General features: G+C 35.9%; 1 protein-coding gene across 1 annotated transcript in view; it reads right to left on the reverse strand.

Moving 5' to 3' along the window:
• The window catches only part of FCHO2 (FCH and mu domain containing endocytic adaptor 2), an 81657-nt gene that overhangs the window by 10550 nt on the left and 50197 nt on the right, over positions 1-20910 (reverse strand). The window contains exons 12-22 of the mRNA XM_066338563.1: positions 19277-19334; positions 16918-17093; positions 16327-16341; positions 15895-15919; positions 15093-15135; positions 14055-14149; positions 10252-10761; positions 9546-9649; positions 6505-6634; positions 1105-1216; positions 362-517 (exon numbers count right to left, since the gene is read on the reverse strand). Of these exons, the coding sequence (XP_066194660.1) occupies positions 362-517; positions 1105-1216; positions 6505-6634; positions 9546-9649; positions 10252-10761; positions 14055-14149; positions 15093-15135; positions 15895-15919; positions 16327-16341; positions 16918-17093; positions 19277-19334 (1424 nt within the window). The remainder of the gene's footprint in view (positions 1-361; positions 518-1104; positions 1217-6504; positions 6635-9545; positions 9650-10251; positions 10762-14054; positions 14150-15092; positions 15136-15894; positions 15920-16326; positions 16342-16917; positions 17094-19276; positions 19335-20910) is intronic.

Below are 20910 nucleotides of genomic sequence, written 5' to 3' on the forward strand. Positions count from 1 at the left end.
AGAGTACATGAATCTCCTACTACTTTTTTTTTTCTTTTAAGCCTATTGTTTCATCATTTACTTTTACCATTATTACTACTGTGTAAAAAAATTACTTATAAAATGCGTATCAAAACATGGACATATTTACTAATTATTTTTTATGGCTCCTGTTATACTCAGCACAAGTTTTAAGTCCAGTAACCATTGAGATCTTTAATAGTAGCAGTGGAGAGAACTAAGGTGAACAAGATTAATTCAGGAAATTAAACTATATGTAACTAAATCACCCAGACTGCAAAGAATTCTGATTTACACAGACAACAATTCATATTTTACAAATGATGTAGCTTACAATTATGTAAAAAAACCCACCACAAACCTGTATACAAGTTGTGCATTTGGAAGAATCTGCTCTAGTTTGCTTGTGTTTTTCACCCTGAAGCAGAGCACAGCAGGAGATGGGTTGCTGGTGAAAACTTTAATAATCCCACTTGGGAATGATATTGTCATATCACCAGTAATCTTCACAATACATCTAGAAGAGAATAAAAAAATCAGCTTCATTGCAACTCATTAACTTCCTAGTTCTAATACTAATTTTAAAGTGTGCAATTTCACAATCTTATGAACTGAATTAAAAACAGAAAATCAGTCTCAAATGGATAATGTGACTATCTACTGTCACTTTCAGATTGGAAGTAGTATGAAATGAGAAAGAAAAGGTTTTAACCTTACTGCTTAAGCATACAGTAGTAATGGATATTTTTCAAGCTTTGAAAATGTGGCATGGCTCTGCCTGGGTAAGACCTAAGTAGGATAGCAATGGATGTGACAGGGAATGAAGTGCTTTTGCTGCACAAAATCATGTGTAACACCCACCTGATAAAAACCCTTGTCATTCTCAGTGCTCTCACTGAACACATTTTTGTAAAGCAGGTATATGTGAACTCCTGACATTACAGAACAATAAGCCACTGTTGTCATTTGCACCCTGGGAGAAAAACCCCTTTGAATTCCCCTTCCAATGCATATTCATTCCCCTCCCGCAGTATGAAAAGTAGACCCAGTTGTCTTTTCTTACTGCAACTCAATACATTCAACACAATTCATTATTTAACTAACTTTGTGGGATCTGCTCCTTTAAAGTAGGCGTTAACAGATTCAGTAAGAGCTACTGCAACAGGCAAGGTGTCCTGGTTTCCAAGGCTGACGGGACTGGGACCTCGTGAAACACCTAGAATACATACAGTGTATAGGTTTAATTTTCAAAAAGCTTAATAGATTTCAGAATGGTTGGCTATATCTGTAATTTTCACAAGAGTTTACACCAACGTCACAGTATCACCTGAGGTATTAGTTGTAAAGTGTGTAGAAATACATAAACATAGTACAATCATACCACCAAAATGCTGGTCAGCAGCCTAAGAACGCAGGTTTGACTGTTGGCATGACATTATGTAAACAGACACAAGGAGATTGTGAGACACAGGAACACTGCATTAAAATGGCTACTGGTGGGGGTGAAGTCAACAGACCCAAATTGACTAGAATGCTTAAAAAAAAATCCCTACTGTATGCTTTTTGTATGGAAAAAATGCATGATAAAATGGTCACAGAAATACAAAGATTTCACTTACAGTAAAAATGAACTTAAATGCAAATTCATCAATATTACCCTCATATAAGTGAATTGTTGAACATTTTAAAAACTTTTTTCAGCCAACATTGCAATTCCCAGGCAAAAACTGTTGGAGAAGTCTTGACTTGTTGCTTGTGCCAACACAACACAATTCCAATATAGAGCTATCCAACTCAACTGAGACCTGATGCTAAACTAAGCCTTTTTGAAATGTGCATATACAGTTGATGAAACAGGTTGTCATGGGATTTCATTTTTCATAAATTTTCTACATGTGTATGGAATACAAAAGACAATACTGGAAGTTTCTTCTTTTTTTCTTAGTGCAGCAGTGTAGCAGCTAGCATCTTAATATGTTTTTTGTACCATGAAGAAATAATCTGTATCACATAGCATTACCTGTCACAAAGGAGGTAGTGTCTTTATCTTTTCATGAGCAAATTGAAAAATTTCTCTTTCATACCATGAAGCAGGGATGAAATGCTTCTGTGTAACATTGCCCATGGTATTGCAGCCTATTTACTCTAAGTGGCTGTCCTTTCTGAGCTCTTTGAGAAGTAAAAAGGATTTTCAGGCCTTGCTCTTCACAGAGCACCTAATATTAGACCTTAAATTAAGAGGGAAGTAAACGAAGTAGTGACAGAAAGATAGCAAAATACAGGAGCTGTCTAATTCTGCTACCTTGTACCTCTCTCTCCATCATAATTTCTCACATAAAGTAGTAAAAGGTTCAGAATTCTTCTCAGTGCCATGAAAATATTTGTGCAACACTTAGGCCTTCTTAGATCCAAGGGATGTAGTCAATAGTGTTGAAAACAAAATATTTTAAAATTAACTAATTATTATGATTCTGGCAAAAAAATTACTGATTTATTAATTTGTTTCAGTATAAATACTACGTTGTTTTTCTTTTTTCTTTCAGACAATACATGGATCATGATTCCAAAGATTTTTCTCTCCCTGCAAACTACCAAGAAAAGCTGTGATCCCAAATAGTCTCAGGAATCCAGAAATCATTATTTCAAGAGGAAAATGTGCAATAAAATAATGAGTTATCAATTACTAGAAATTCTGTTTGGTGAAATACTGAACTCCAGAATTCTTCACTGTTCTTCACTAAAGCCAAAGTGTACATCCAGTGAACATGGCTCTACAGTTGCTGAGCTATTTTAATGTCTTTTTCTGACCATTTACTAAGGAATAACAAACAACAGTAGAGCAGACCGGATTACCTTGTACACAGGTGTATCAATTATTTTGAAATCTTTTATTTAATGGCCTTATGTACATTTTTATAGCAGTATTTCAAAAATTACGCAGAGCATTGCAAACATATTCATTATATTCCTATTGGTAAGAGACAAATACTCTTTGCTTGACTAAAAAGTGAAAATTACTAGAAATAATAACATTTTAACTTTTTTTTAGGGAACACCAAAATAAATACATATGTATATATATTTCTCTGAGACCTATTTGGGGAACTACAAATGAGATCACTTCTCTCTTCTTTGCTCTGCTCCCATTGTTCATCACCCTTTGACTCAAAAATTTATGCATTCTCCTAGAAAATAAATAAACTAAAAATTAAACAAATTACTATACATTCAACAAGGCCAAGTGCCTAATCCTGCCCTTGGCTCACAACAGCCCCAGGCAGGGCCACAGGCTGGGGCAGAGGGGCTGGAAAGCTGCCCACAGGAAAAGGAGCTGGGGCTGCTGGTGACAGTGACTGAACAGGAGCCAGCAGTGCCCAGGGGGCCAAGAAGGCCAATGGCATCCTGGCCTGGACCAGCAATGGTGTGGGCAGCAGGAGCAGGGCAGGGATTGTCCCCCTGTGCTGGGCACTGCTGAGGCTGCACCTCAAAAACTGTGCTGTGTCCAGTTTTGGTCCCTCAGTTCAGGGCAAATGTGCAGAGAAGGGCAATGGAGCAAGGGAAGGGTCTGGAGAGTAAGTCATGAGAAACAGCTGAAGGAGTTCAGGATATTTTGCCTGGAGAAAAGGAGTGATAAGAGGGGCCTTATCACTCTCTACAACTGCCTGAAAGGAGGCTGTAGCAAGGTAAGGGACAGTCTTCTCCTGGGCAATCAGCAACAGGAAAAGAAGAAATGGCCTCAAACTGTGCCAAGCTGGACAACAGCAAGAACGTCTTCACTTAGAATGGGCTGCCCAGGGAGGTGGGCAGGTGACCATCCCTGGAAATGTTCAAGAAATTACTGGAATACTTAGTGCTATGGTTTAGTTGACAAGGTGGTGATTGTTCAAAGGCTGGACTTGATCTTGGCAGTCTCTCCCCAGCCTTCATGATTCTGTCATTCTATCATATGAAACAAACATAACTGCTTGTCCTGATGCTGAAAGTCATTGATTTGTTATCTTGCTGCTGAGAGTACAATTCCATGCAGCAACATCCAGCTTCAGGGTTTTCCATATCTGCTGTGAGGTTTCAGATGGAAGGGAAGTAACAGCTGCATGAAGGTATCCTCACTTCATCTCAGGCTGTAGCCCAGATCAAGGCTCCAGTTCTATTACCTTTGGCAGTGATGGCAAACCCGGCTTAAATGCCCTGCCACCAGCCCCAGCCTGATCACTACTACCAGCCCCTGAGCTGTGCTGACACAAGAGCCAGTGATATAACCGTGAAAATGGTTGCATTGACACCTTCAAGGTGCAGACCAAAACTGCAGAACAAAAGACTGCATCACTGGTCATAAAAAGGGCAGATGAATAAAGTTGATCAAATGGTTTTAGTTCAGTTTAGGAACAAAGATCCTGAGAGTTTTAATACTGGCTAAACAGTTGTCATGAAAATAAAATCTATTAAAGAAAGTACTATCTGTCTGTCTTCTAAGATTTGTATTACATGTAAATATAGAAAAATTATTACTTACTTGTTTTAGGAGAATAAGGATTCTCAAAGTAAAAATATATTCACTTTACTTGAAAGAAAGTAGTAATGATAAACTGAAGGAGCAAGATCCAAGTTTCAGCTTGTTTATGGAGCAGGGAAGTGCATAGACAGAGGATAACATTATATAAAAGTGGTTACATCAGGTTTCGGTGATTTCAGCAACATACAGATTGAACTCGTTATGTAGTTGAGATGTCAAGCAACTTTTATGTGCCAGATACCAGAAATTTCTGGAGAAACTTGTTTCCAAAGAAATACAATTTCATTAGATGTAGTATATTAGGATGGTTAGTTAAGACATAAATGTGCTTTGAGTACAATACCTGGTGGTGTCTCACAAAGCTTTTCAATTGTAGGAAGATTTCGAATCAAAAGATCATCGTCTATTACATTTAAATGAAACAAAACATTGCAAAGAAAACAAAATATTTCAAGCAAAAATAGATGTTAAAAATTATTATTCAAAAATATTTTGCAAATTAAATTAAGGCTAAAGCATAAAAGAAGCACTCAATTATGCGTGCCTTAAAGTTCACTTGGAAAAAGATAGTCAGAGTCAATTCTCCATTATTCAGAACAAATGGGATAAGGGGAACAGTGGATTGTGCAAAAGTAAAAAGAATACAGAATGTATTGCGAACTATATCCTCATGCCTCAAGTATTTCAGCTTTTTGCACTGCCTTTCCCATTTTCCCAGGACTATTTAATTCATACAGTCAGTACAGATGGAACTGGTCTTATTTATTTTTCCTAGGCCAGATTAATAACCACATCAAGCCTCAGTGTCGGCACACACCTCGTTACCTCCTGCCTCACCTCAGTATTTCACTCTACCGCTGTTTCCAACACACACACACAGAGCTCCCCAGAGCTGAGGATATTGATGCCTCCAATGTTTGGTTACTTGACAGCCGAGCTGAGACCTGAGGATGTGAGCCTAGATAGACTCTGGGAACCAAAACATCAATTGTGTTTCTGTGATGCTTCTCAGCATTTGTGGGACTGGTGGACACTGAACTCTAGGAGCTAAGGTTGGGCAGAACTCAGTACTTTGCTTCTGCACAGGGTGGAAACAACTCCACTGCAGAGCTCCCACTAGATGCTGAACAGATGCTCTTCTGAGCTGCTGAGCCTGACTGTGAAACAACATTTGCAGATAACAAAATGATAACTCTTGACTTAAAACAACTTGATTTAACTTGTGACTAAAGGTGTAACCGTGTTCAGGAATTAAACAGTTCAATATTGTTAAATAAACAAGCTAAAATGTCTAAAGCCCTGCCCCCCAACTAACAGAAAACCCCAACTAACTAAAAAACCCCAATGTCTCCTTTTGATTTACAATAATCAAATATCAAAACTGAAGGGCATTCCTTCAAAAACAAGAGAAAACCTCCTGAAATTAGTGGCAACACAAGACTAATTTCCTTTTCATAATAATCTTTCTTGTTTAACTGTTTGTTTTGTTTTTACTGCTTAGCTTATATTTTCAACTGACTTGAAGAAAAAGATGCATTTGATTTATTTTTTGGAAACTGCAATTATGGAACAACAAACAAAATCAAAAGAACATAAAATAACTCAGTTTTGTGAACATTTGTATTCATTAAAAATTTTCAGTATCCCTAATTATTTCTGTACCTTTACAATAACATCTTCTGAACAAATATATGGTAACATGTTGTACTTGATGGCTATACCAAACCAGAATACCAAAAAAGAATTCATGGCATGTTAATTGTGAATAATATTTCCCTAAAGAACATAACTGGATCTATGGTCTAATCTAATTTAATCTACTTTCCTGTGTCTCAGTGTCATTTAGAAGCAGACATTGCAAAGGATGCTTGAAATACCTGGACTCACATATGAAACAACTAATTCCAACAAGTGGTTCTCACAAACAGGTGCAACATAATGGCTGACTAGTCCTTCTTCTCAAGTAAGATAAAATGGTCAATAAAACTTACCAACTGTAGGTGTATTTGCTGCACTGAGGGAAGCAGAAGAGGATATAGAAGAAATGCTCTCTGCACGTGCCAAAGGAGCTGCTGGAGGTGGACTTGAGTTAGAGGTCAATGGAGGGCTGAATGGCCTAGGCTGAACAAAAAAGATGACAAGGATATAACACAAAGTGGTTTTAAAGAGATGAAAATAAATTGTAAATAGAAAAGTTCTTATTTCATGCCCAAATCAATTTCATAGCGTTTGTCAACATGGTTTCTTTAATGTTTTATCTACTAATGTTTCATCCATTAATGTTTTTAATGTAAAACAAAGAACCTGCATTTTCCATTGGAGTAAATTCCATTATTTCATACATTATACTTTTTTGACAGAGTAATCAAATTTAATATATTTGATTATGCAACAGCCTTTCAATAATATTAAAAATAGAACACAGTATAAGAAACTAAGACTACAGCCCTGTGTATGTGTGGCAAATAAAGATTTCAGAGCTAAAGCTGAGCTACTAACGAGTTGGAAGTGAGAGAAGCAGAAGGCAACTAAAATAGCTGTGACTGGAGTACAGGAGCAAGAGAGGAACAGGCTGTAGGACCAGGGTTTTTTCAGCCCAGAGAACAGAAGCCTAAAAAGGGAATTATTAGCAGTCTCCTACTAGGTAAAAAGGGGCATACAAAGAAGTCAGAGTTGGGCTCCTCTAAGAGCAAGAGCTACAGCAAAGAAATGCCAGCTGGACTTTGGGAAAAAATCCTTTTGGCAACCTTGTGGTAAAATCCTGAGACAGGCTGCCAGATTGGCAGATTGAAAAATTTCTCACTCTGGAGATTTTCAAAACTCAGCATGTGCCTGAGCAACCTGATACAATTCAGAAGTCACCCCTTTTTCAAATAGGTTGGCCTAGCGAACTTAAAAGTCACTTTCACTAAAAATCTCTGGATGGTTTTAGGATACACTTAACTGTTAAGGTATTTAACCAATGATCATACTAGGATTAACCTATCTGAAAGGAACTGAAAGCACCAGAGTATCATTTTGGCAGGATAACTGTAGAATCCCAGAAGATAAGGGGCTAATGTGTATGTCTGAAACACTGAGAGCTGCACAGCTGTGGGACCAACCAAGGACTGTTGGTAATAACAGATGAAGACTGTTGCTAATGATCAAGGACTGCTGGTAATAACCAAGGATTGCTGGTACTAATAGACAAGGGCAGCTGGCAACCACAGATTGTTGTCAAAAACCATGAACTGTTGGTACTAACAGGTGAGGTCTGCTGATAATACCAAGGATTGTTGGTAATAACAAACTGGAAGAGAACAAGATGTGGCTGAAGAAGGGGCTATGCAGTGATAGGCAACACTTTTCCATGACAAACATCCTGTTCTGGCTTCTGCAGATAAGCACAAGCACATGCACAGCTCAAGTAGAGGAATGCAATAGAGAAGTGGGTATGGACTGTAGGGGGAGATCAAGACCACCCAGGACTCCCAAAGCCCTCTGACTGAATTCCAGACAGATCTGAAGGAATGAACTGTGCATGATATCTAATTTGCAGAGAAAACAAGAAACTTAGCTCCAGGGTGGGGAAAACCTGTCTATAAAAACGTACTCCCAATAGGCCTATGTGATACCTCCAGGACACTCCATCAGCTGAACAGACACTGAACCAGGACTGGTGATCTCTTTTTCTCCCTTTCTCTCTCTTCCCCTGTTTATTTCATATGTTCCTTTGTCTCTTCCTTTTTTATTCTACCTCTTTATCTAGAACCCACTGTCATGTGCATATATAGTATGTCAGAGAATAACATATCAATTTCCATGCCAAGTGCATAATTTAATAATAAAGATTTGTGAGTTTTGTGGACCCTCTGACTTTAGTCATTCCTTTCAACCACTAGCATTTGTGAATCTTGGGTGTTTCCTTCTGCCTAAGGGTGGGATGTCAGACCAACTTTTTCTCCCCATTCTATTGCACTTGTTGACTTTGATAGAGACTATGAGAATTGCAAAAGGAGTTAACATATAATGAAGACAACCTTCTCTTTGTACCCAGATAATAGTAAATTTCAAAAGCAACAGTAAAAATGAATGTAGCTTTGTTCATGATCATACTGTATAGCAGAACAGTACCAGATGAATTCTTTTGTTTAATTATGATGACATGAAGAACAGATTCCCTGGGCTAAGAGCAATTACTACAATTCTGTATTGGAAAGAGAAAAGCATTTCAAAATGAACTCTGTCCTAATCCTACAGAAAAGCATAACCGTTTGAAAATATTTTGTCAGCTTTGTCAAAGCGTAAGATGAGAATTTTGTTTGTACCAAGAATATGGTGAAAAATATCTTGCTACTTTAAAAGACTATAAAAAGATTTTAACACATGAGCATTTTTCCAAGTCAGGAAGTCAAGTGAAACCTGCAGAATACTAATATTTACAGAGGAAATTAGGCATGGCCTAGTCTGATAGGCTGCCTGGTTATTTGCATTCTTTACCACATTCCTTATCGGCAGGTGAACCCACATTGCAGGCGCATGCAGACAGTGCAAAACCTCTCACTATCCTCAAGGGTAACTGCTGTAATCTACCACCTCCCATCTCCACAAACCAGCACCAGGTGCAAGGAGAAGTCACAACAGGGCTACTTCTGTCAACATACAACTGAAAAAACCCCCACTTGTTTCCCAATGCTTTGGTGATATCCATAAATCAAGGGAGGTTTGTATTTAGTATTTTGCATTTCAGAAATGTCAATCTCATGCATGCACCATCGTTAATTATCAAATTACTGATTTGCTTAATTAAAATCACTCAGCTGATGGAAAAAAATATGGTTTGGAACTTCGTACTTATGTTAATAATTATTTGTTGTAGTAAGATAGTTATAAACTATTACCATGCCTAGTTGGCAATGTTGAAAATCTGCTTATGTGATTCCTTGAACATTGGCTGCAAGGTAACTCCACTGTAACAGTGTGAATGAATGGTGTACCTAAAATCAAAGTCAAAATGGCAAATGAAAAAAAAAACCAAACCAATACTTACTATCTCATTAATCCCACTTAGTTTCCCAGTAGACAGTTTTGGTCTTGATGCAGGTCTTGGAGGGGGGACAATGGTGCCCACAGAAAGAGGAGTGGTGGGCCTTGCTGAAAGAAAGCAAAGTTTAGAAAATATTAGAAAGATCACACTGAACATAAGTAGTTATTTACTTGAGTAGAATATCTGGAAGTGATGTTTCTACTAGAGGTTCCTATTGTACAAGTGCCATTAGGAGTTACCACAAATTGTAAGTGCCTTTAAAATAGTGCCATGTAATACCCTGAAAAATGCATCTAAAAATAGAATCACGGGCTTTCTCATTGCCCTCCAGTGATTTTATACCAACCACTCTCGGAAACTTGTATGTAAAAATTGTTTTCACAAATGCAGTTACTTAATCTTTGAGATCTCATTGCTGTCTGACATCCCACAAAAAAATATTCCCATGTCTAGAAAAGCAACACTGCATAGTTAAGAGAAAGCAATGCCTTCAAATGAATAATTTGAATTTTCTTCTCATTTCAAGCTGTGTATTTAATTCACTGTCCCAACCGATATTAACAAGCAGTTTAGTACATTCTAAATAAGAAGATGAGTTAATTTTAACATCAGTTGAGTAATAATAACAAAAAGAGAAATGAATCCAAAGCTTGCTTTTTTGGAGTCAGTTATTAGCAAAAGAGCAGTACAGAATGCATGCTTTGCATACCCTTATTTGTATGAGCACAAGAAGACACTAAACTATAGTCCAGTAGTGCTGAAGGTGATGCAGAAGATATTTCAGCAGCAGTGCCAGTTTCTTCAATGAATAATTGTTCATGGCATATAGAGTTATTGAAAAGGTCACTTTGATCCTCAGAAGCACAGCTGTTGGAAGAATTCCCAAGCAAAGCAGAAGAGGCAAGGCAGGCATTTTCAGTTTTAAAATGCAATCTTTGGGGCTCCTTCTTGTCTGTGCTTGTGTGTCTAATTGTAAGAAGTTCATCAGCAAAGGAAATCCACTGACTTTGAGATCGTGAAAAACAGGATAAAGTACTGGTACTCCCTGATGGCGCTGCTGTAACACCAGATTTGCACAAAGTGCTAATGGTAAAGCCTGGTGAAGATGGGCTTGTAGACCCAGAATCTGTCTGGTGTCCAAGCAAAGACTGAGATATTCTACACCCAGGCAAATCAGTGGTAGATGAGGAGGAGCTCCTATTGTGCTCTGTTAGGGTAGCTGAAGGAAAAGGGAAGAATTGAAACTAGGACCGACAATGAAAAGATAAAAATTTCAATATTTGAAAAAGTATTCAATATCCACTGCATAAGGATTACTTGCCAGCATGAAAAATAACTGCTCTACTAAGATAACCCCCCCAACTCACAAACAGAAGAAAGAAAAAAGTCAGTCACATACCATATGTACTTATTTCACACTGCCAACCATGCTACTTTCCATTTTTTAGTACATAAAAAAAATTATTGTGAATGTCTCCACTTAAGACTCTATTTCTCACAACTTTCCTCATTCCTCTGACTTCCTACCTTCTGTGATTTAATTTTTTCTCATCTTTGTCTTTCCCTTCTTGCATCCTACTCCATTTTTGGTTCCTCTCCCCAGCATTCTGCTTTTAATTTCCTTCAAAGTTACTGACTCAAACCTCTCTCGTTCCTTCCGAAGACTTTGATCCTCTTAATCCTAACATTTGTAATAGGAAGGTCCAACAGATCTGGCTTTCAGGTGAATGAATGAAGACAATGGAGCCACAAGATTCAGTCTGATAGTTATTCTGTCTGTATCAATTTGTGTCTAGAGAGTAACAATATGGATGAGGCATCATCCACCTCAGGTATTTTTTCCTCTCTCATCCTATAGTCTTCTGACTGCTGAAAAAAGGAGTTTTCCACAAGTATTCCCTGCACTTGCTGTTGCCTGTTGCTCTAGATGACAATAGAAGCAGAAAATGCAAGGTTAGTCAATTCTCAACATCTTGGAGATTGGCAGAGCTAGGAGCAACAGCAGTGACAACCAAAATCAAAAAAAGAGAGAAATACATTTAAAAGTTCAGATCAAAAGTACAGTTGTCCTCTCTACAGTGATCCTTTTGTCATAAACAAAGACATTCTCTAAGTCTACCTAAATGTTAAGAATTTTAACACAGCTTTCCCTTTCTAGCAGCTAGTTTAACTGTCATTCAAAGTCTTTAAAAATACTACTATAAATCGTATTTTAAAACAATGTGGAAATTTTAAGAGCTATTTTTTAAAATATAGATGGATGAAAATAAGGACAAAACCTAACAGAAACATTTTAAAATATCAAGAGCTAGCTAAAAAATGTCTGTTGTGTTTGTTCAAGATAAGAAAGTTATCTTGAGCTTCGAATAAATTGGGATTATTCATGGATGACCAAAGATTACTTCTGTGCTGCATAAACCACTGTCTGCTGAAATACCAAAGTAGTTTAAGTGTTCAATGATTAACACAGTTATAAAACAATAGTTAAACAAATGTTTAAACTGTAAGGGACATATACTGTATTCCACATAACTAATGTATGTAATTTAATTTTTGGATTGAGAGTTTAAAAAACTTTAAGCACCAGCTTCCTACTGACCTTCAAGTTGAAGATAAAACATTGACTTCAAGGAAAACACAATTCAATAAGTTAAGCACTTTAAAAAAAACCTTTTAGAAGTAACTTGCAAGTTAGCAAGCATTAGAACTCACTTTAAACAACATTAGTCCATTTTTCCCCCCAAATACATAAGAAATTTGTCATACTTTGGAACACTTACTTTCTATTTAATTCTACAGATTATTTCACAAATGTAAATACCTTAGTTAACTCCTAGAACAACAATCCTTGAAATAATTATTTATCAGATAAACTTTGCCAAGGCACAGATGTATCTAAACTTGTTTTATGTCCACAAGACCCTCTATTGCACCAATTTCTATGAACTGCAGGTCTCTGTGTATAGTGCTCAGGGGTAGGACTAGGGTAGATGACTCCCTGCCAGATACAGCTAAGGAGGATGTTATGGATGTCTGTCATTACTCATCAGCCAAAGAATACTTTCTCCACAGTTCTGCTGCCAGGAGGAATTGTATTAAGATTTCCTAACCTGCTTAACTTCCCATCCAGGCACAGCAACAACCACCAGCACAACAAGCAGCACAACAAATTAAGTATCCTCTGCCTTTCTCTGCAGACTCCAACACAAACCCAAAGCTTTCAAAACAGAGTATTTGAAGAAAGCACCATTTCTTTTTAGAATATTCCAGTAATATATCTCTCTCTATAATTTATTCTTAAATGTGTTACCACACACATGGTGGTTTCACTTGCCAATACTAAGGACTGATTATGAAAGTCAGGATGAGAAAATTATGATGAAATCTGTAAACCAGATTTGTTAGAACCTTAACCTTTAAGGAACACAAATTTGTAGTGAAAGACTAAGTTCTACCTAAAATCTGAAATGTTACAAAGCAATTCTGATTGTTGCTAAAAGAACATTACTTAAGCCAAGAAATGCCACCAGTTTTTCAGAATTCTCCTACTGATACATGTAATCTTCCTTATTGTTCTTCAGCCTGCATGATCAAGCACAGAAGAAAACTGCTAGAAAGCCATAATCATGTACAAAGAAGTGAGGAATATTTTTGGAATACAAGTACTTAGTTAAAACCATAAGTGAACACACTTCCTTTCTTGGGTGTGTGGGAGGAGAAAAGTGTTTACACTAAGAGAAAATTAAGATGTTAAAATAAAGATACACAGTAAATAGACTGAAAAGAACTATGAAACTGTATTTTACAAATACAGGGTTTGAGGAAAGCCTGCCAGTGTCCTACCAACACTAATATCCAGCAACCCAAAATTCCCATGCAACACGTGCTCTCTCCCTCCACCTCCCATATGCCACACGCCATCCTTTTCCTTGCAATGTATCTGCTTTCAGGATCTCAGCTTAATTCATGTCTCAGTTCTGTCATTTTTATCCATCTCCTCTTGGATTATGCCTTCACACCTCCTAACAGAATCAGCCTTCCTTCCTACAGGAGAAAAGCTCCTCACAGCAAAGCTCTGCAATGCCTTTGTACTACATAGCCCATCGACTTTCCTGGAAAAAAGAAATCCATCCCTATTCATTGTGCAAGCTCAGCTTGTCTCACAGTTGCTGCAACAACCTTCATTTAATCTCTCATTTACCAGCTGCAAAAAAAAGATTATATTCTAGATGGCAAGCAATTATTCAGTAAGTATGAGAAGGCAAGAAAAAAAGGCAGGAGCAAGATAGAATTTTCCTAAAATGTCTTGCACTCCCTCTTCCTTCTTGCTCTCCAGCTTGAAAGCCTTATATACTTCCTTCTCAGTCATGTAACACTTCTAAGACAGTGTATACTGCTTTATAAAATTCTATCATTTAAGCATCAAAGCACGTCCCCTTGCAATAACTGCAAAACAACACTAGAACAATCCAGAAATATGGCAAACATGATCTCTACCATCAAATATTTTACCTGAGGAGGATGAGGATGCCAAAGAAGCTGAAGAGGAAGATTCAACAGAAGTGCTGAAGAGTGGATCCCATGCCAGGAAGTCACTGTTCCCCTTTCTATATTAAGAATTAAAGTGGAATAGAAATAAAAGATTCATGCATTCAGAAAAAAATCACAAACTTCAGTATCAGTTTGATAATGTAATAATCATAATAATCACAAAATAATTTGGGTTTGAAGGATCTTTAAAAATTTTGTTCCAACCACACTGACATCCAATAGACCAGGTTGTTCAAAGCCTGTTCCAGACTGAACACTTGAACACTGCCAGAGACAAGGCATCCAGAACTTCTCTGGACAACCTGTTTCCATGTCCCACCAGACCCCACAGTACAGAACTTCTTCTATATATTTAACCTAAAACTACGCTCAGCCACTTCTCCTAGTCCTATCACTACATAACCCTTGTAAAAAGTCACTCAATAATATGATAAAAACATTTGACAAACTAGTCTATATTAGTCTTTGCATCTAAAGAGAAAATAATTAGTCGAAAGTTGCAGGTCAAAGAACTGATTTACACATAAGGAGACTATCTTAGTCAACACCTTGGTGAAAATTTGTTTGTGGACATACTCCATAATGTCAGTTAAATAACTGTAGTTTTTGAGACCTATGTCTTCAAATTCATTTATTTCAGCCTATATACACATAAGCAATATATGCAAATCCGTGTAAATTTGAGGTTTGCAATCCTAAACATTTTACCATGGAACACTCTTGGATAGAAATTAAATCTATCTTATTTAAAAACATTATGTAATTAAAAGCATATGTAATTAAAAATATCAACTGAGATTGATCACAATAAATCAAGTGTATTAGAAGGGGTAAACAAATGAATGGAAACATCCATTGATACACTTAGTCTTATAATGCAATAGAGGTACAACTTAAAATAGGACTCAGTTGTCATTTCCAATAAGTTTCCAAGTATTAGAAAAATAAGAACAAATTTCTGCAAAACAGCATTTGATAGAATTTTAAATCTGAACTTACTCAGTAGTTGGAGCAGAAAGTTTTGATTTTGTTAACTCTTCACCTAAGAAGAAGATACAGTATTATAACTAAAAGTATGAAATACAAAATAAAAATTTCACTTTCATTATAAAAAGATAGTTAATACTAATGATGGCAGTTCAAAAAAACTTACTATTAAAATAGAAAAGGAAAATGTATTTCTGAATTTAATTTATCAGATAAAGTTATTTCTGATAACTTGAAATATGAGAAGAAAATATGAGAAGACTCCACAGATGAATGCACTTCATAAGGAAGTGTTGTTTACTTGAAACTTCCTCTTTGAATTACACAGTTTATTATATTATACAGTTTACTGTATAGTTATACTGTATAATATCAATACTGTTCTCCAGCAAATCTGGCCTTGTTTCCCACTGACAAAAAAAAAACCCACAAAACAAATCCTGAACAACAGAAGCTAATGCTCTATCCTCTATGTAGGTATTTTACATCATACAGTATGCTTTCCTGGTTGGTGGATCATACTAAACTTGAGCAGGTGTAAGGGTTTCAGGAACTTGCAGGAGTTTTTTCCATGGGGTTACCCCTTTGGCATCTGGATGTGTTCCTCATTACTGTCAGATACAGGTTCATCTGGTCCCCAGAACAGGGAACAGCCAAGTGCACAGATAAGGAAGAGTTATATAAACTAAAAAGAGAAACATTTTGTTCAATTTAAAATATAGATATTTAAGAAGTTTATGTCTCCAACAATTAAAAAAGAGATTTGTTTTCCTTCTATGTTAAAAAACTAGCAGACTAAAAAAGGCATACTTACTGGATGAATTTTGATTCATTTGTGCCTGAAACAGGAAAAAGAAAATTAGTAATAAGTTCTTCTACTTATTAGTGAAATAAACTATTTAAGAGTCCCAGAATTCTTATTTCCATTCAACTTTCTATGAGATCTTTTTTTTCAATGTCAGGCAAAAAACATCATGATAATTTGGAAGACCATGGAACATGAGCTTGGACAGAGGAACCAGTGCACATCTTCCATACCAGTATGAAAATGCAGGAAGAAATACTGTAAAGCTGACAAAGAGAGAAGCATTTTTAGATCTGTTTACTATCTGGGACAGAAAATCAAATAGTCTATGTATCTATCACAGATGAAACAAATAATTCCTCCTGTTTTCCCAATAAGTCCCCTCACATACTACACTTAGTTTTAACTATAAATGCAAATAAAAAGCCATTCTCTACTTACAGGACTGTGCCTCTGCTTTCAAAATGTGGTGAGGGAAAAAAGAGAAAAATTATTATTTTAATATGTTATGCACACTATTTTCCTTAAAATCAGAGCCAGTCTTATTCTGATCTGAATACTGTGCTAGCATACCATATTAGTATTTATCATCTGGTGGTATAAAGGATTATTCCATTAATTGGCAGGATACATCAATAAAGCTGCACTGCAAATGTTGCATGTATCCTCATTACATGATCTGTTTTAAAAGACTTGTACATTATTGAAAGCTAATTAGCAAATTACGTTAAAAGCCATGCTCAGGTAACTCTAAGATGTAATTGAATGTCTTGCAGTGGCAAGAGCACAAAGACAGGAACTGAGCACTCAAAAGACTCATAGGAAAGTTTAAATATGAGAAAAGTACTTAATGTTATATTGAAATATAAAAGTGCAAGTCTAAATACATTGGAAGTGTACCAAAAATGACCTAGTGCACAAGAAAAAAGCTCTTGAATCTAGAATAAATTCTGAACACAATCATATATCTTTACACTAGAGTTTCTTTACCACTTTTCTACAAATTAAAAATACAAGGAACAAAAAACTTACAGATATTGCTGGAGAAAGAGTGATGTTCCCTATGGATACTTTTAATTCATCCAAAGAAGGCATAGTATACTGAGAGCTATTATTTGGCTGGACAGGTTTTATTTCCACATGGAACCTTCTGGGTTCATCATCTTCAGAGTCAGAATCACTGGATGAATAGAAATGGTTCTCTTTGGTATGTTTTTCTCAGTTAAGGTGGAAATACCTCAAAGTCATCTGCTTAATCTAGTTCATAAATTTGCTCCACAAAAAGCTTGTATTAAGTGACCTCTTTGTGCACTTACATACATTCACAGTCCAAAATTTGCAACTCAGAGTTAAAATCTAGGGGCTTATTCCATTTATCTTCAGAATGATGATTCTGTTCAGAAACATATGCTGTCATATAACTGAATTACTGCATATTTGAATGCAGGAGGTTAAATTTAAGATTCTAAAGCAGTAACACTTCTGCATGTAAACTTAAAATTTGCAGGACTTCAACATATTCTAACAGACATATGAAAAAAAGTAGAAATCTTTTAAACCAAATGAAGAAAAGCTTAGATTTTTTAATGAGCAGTGAAATGCCCATGGTACCTGTACCTAACACAGACAGTGAAGGAAGAGGAGGAGCCACTATCACTTGCTCCATTTAGTGTGGCACTGAAAATTTTGCAAGAAAGGATGCCAGTTAAATAGAAGGCTGCACAGCAAACTGAACGTCAGCTGCTTAAGGTACTGTCATCTTTGGATAAAAAGGAATCACAATGACATCTTAACCCTCAAAATAAGGAAAATAAACAGCTCTTTATATGCACAGGAGCTGCACTGAAGAAAAGCTCTGAAAGGCCCAAGCAAAGTCTTAAAAACTGCATTTCTTCTGGCAAGAAAAATTTGAAAAGTTTCCCTCTACAGAAAAAAAAAAGTTTTGTACCACCTGGAAGAAGTGTACATATTTTCTAAGTCACTTCTGTTATTTTCACCTGAAAATATGACAGACATTTGCACTAAATTCCTTCAAACTACTCCCTTAAAAGGTTTAAACCTGAACCCTAAAGATATTCCAAATCCCTTTCAGCTGAAAGGATCTGAAAGTTGTGGTGAGGAAAAAGTCAAAAATCTTATGCCAATCTCTTTCTTCAAAATGAAGCATTTATAGAAAAGGTTTCAACGACAAGTAATTCTAATTTCATCAAAAGATTTCTTGTCTTAAACGCTATCACTGACCTTCAAGATTAATTTCCTACAAATAAGACCACTTTTGTAAAGTGTTTTGCCAATACAGATTTAAGTCAGATTTATTGGCTGTCATTATAATAGAACAATGTCCTCCCACAAATTATCTCATGAGTACCCATCAACAGAATAAATTTCTAGAGGTTAAGGGAGGAAAAGAGAAAGGGAGCTGATAAGTTCCTGAAGCTGGTCAAGATTTTCAGAAGCTTGACAGATTGCAAATCATGGATATTTTTCATTTGATGTATGTCTTTACTCTAGTTTCACAACAAAAAGAGATAATAATAAAAAAAGGATGCCCAGATGAATCATTCATCATAAGCACAAATGTTGTTCACTTATCTCTCACTTTCAGAATTACATGCTAAGCATGAAATAGTACTCCTCTTAGAACTGGATAAAAGTCTGTCACTTTGACATCAATTTTGTAAATAGGAATACCAACTGCTTTTGTTGTTACAGGACTCTTCAATTTGGGCATTAGAGGCATATTCTGCAAAACTGATGAAAACAAAAAAGTTATGATGATGAGCTGGCCACCGTAATGAGCTGTTAACTGCTTAAAAGTTTTTGCAATTTAAGGTAATGGCATAGGCTAAATTCACCTTTTATCTGCAGTACCCAGAAAATTCAGTGAATGCATTTCCAAAAATTAGCTACCTTGCTAACATACTATACTTGCTTAGATCTATGGTAACAGCATGTGGTGCAATGACTTCATTATGTAACAGAACTTCTATTTTTAGACTGCTCTAGTGCTACAAAGAAAATGGGAGGGTGCAGTATTGAATAGATTACCATTCAATATGCTTTAAAAAGTTTGCAAACTTAACTTTAAAAATTCTCTGAGAGCTTTTAAAGTAGAGAGATTTACATGGAGTTCTGGCTATATTTTTCTACTTTTTATTTTTACTGTCCTTTATAAGTTCCCAAGAGACCGGATCCAATCTAATCTTTAACATTTGCACACACATATACAAAAAATATTTGATTCATTTTACAAAAGCTATGAATGTAAGAATAGAAGATTGCAACATAGGCATAAATATCATGCATCTTCCTTAGCTCTTTAGTCAGTACTTCCTTTCTCCAAAGGATTGTAATAACATCAAATAACTTGGCACAATAATAGCAAAAAGGATATCCTGTGTTGCTTCTGGTTTAATGCTGTATCCTTCGTCATCTACATCAGGAAAGCTCTAAAAACAACAACAAAAATTATGCTATTGATAAATAACTAAAAACTCATGTCATTCTTACATCAGACTGAATTTTACATGACTGACAAATTAAAATTACAACTCATGAAAGTGATTTTTATTCAACATTATTACAGTTATCTGAAGTTATGATCTGTCATTCAGAAATTGTGTGACAAGATACCTCAGCACAAAATGTTACAAAAGAAGCTCTAAATTTCCTGTGAAAACTGGCAAGTTTGAAATGGATCTGCTTTTACTAATCAATCACTAGTTACTAATTGATTAATTACCAATCAATTACTCTACAAAAAAGGAAAGAAATCAACATTATTTTAGCTTTAGTACTGAATTAAATTAGGCTACAATTCTCTTGGCCTCAGAAAAATTTCCCAATTTTTAATGCTCTCAGCTAAGACACAAGATGTTCTGATGGTGCAGAGGTAAAAACCTTCCCTAAGTACTAGTCAATATTTAAGTGTGCAAGCCAAAGCACAGCTTGCAAATTCCACTCCCCCTAGAACAGGCAGTATGCCTGCACTGTTACTTCAGAAAAGAATTTCCACATCACAGGTGCTCTAAGTTTTATTCCTAAGTTTTCTTTTACACATCTCCGACACTATCCTGAATCTTCAAAGCCAATACACATCTGAGAACCTAATATAAGTTCTGTTATTCTGTTCTTGCAGGCAATTAAGCAGAAATTGAAAAGAATGACGTTGAAACAACTTAGGATGCTCAGCTAAGCATATAGTTTCATTAAAAAAAAACTTTGGGGCAGAGAGAAACAACTCTCCAAGATAATGTAAATTTTAAAGATGCACAAAACTGCCACATCATGTATGTTACATATACAGGATAAACACTTTACCCACTCAGAACCAAATAATCCACTCACATCTTTGTATGCATAGGCAGTGTACATGAACTGCCTAATGTCTCAGTAAGTTTATCGCAAAAAACCACAACCAAGGTATCTTCAAAATGCAGTGATTTCAGCAATTACTAATATATTAAAAAAATTAAAAAACGTATATATAAAAAAGTGATTTATTACAGTGTAGCATCAGTTTATTCTATCAGAAAGCAGGCACTGGGAAGCAATTTGACTAACAGATATGTATAAAACTGTATGGCCAAAATGTAATTTGTTAGATGTCAAAAAAAAGAGACACAACAAAATGACTTATGCTGGTGATTTCAAGTGGACAAGAAAGGAACCTCATGACTTCAGAGAAAATTTGAAGCCAAATTTAAAGAGAATATCTCTGAATAGCTTTTGAAGTATAGAATATTAAAATTATTAAAAGGTAGTTATTCTTCTGTATCTTTTAGAGATATCACAAATGGGATACCTAATAATTTGCTAAGAAAGACTCTCCTCTGTACAGCTCCCTAAATTTACCACTTCTGAAATAAACGGAATTCACACATAACTCAAACTTTCTGCTAAGGAAAGTATAAGAAAGACAGTCACATACAGATGTCAGACTACCAAATTAAATACTGCATCAAGCTAATATAACATTAAAGCTTAAAATATAACATTTAAGCTCTCTAACCTTAAAATATAGAC

Source organism: Sylvia atricapilla, chromosome Z (genome assembly GCF_009819655.1).
Source record: "Sylvia atricapilla isolate bSylAtr1 chromosome Z, bSylAtr1.pri, whole genome shotgun sequence".
Classification (NCBI taxonomy): Eukaryota; Metazoa; Chordata; class Aves; order Passeriformes; family Sylviidae; genus Sylvia; species Sylvia atricapilla.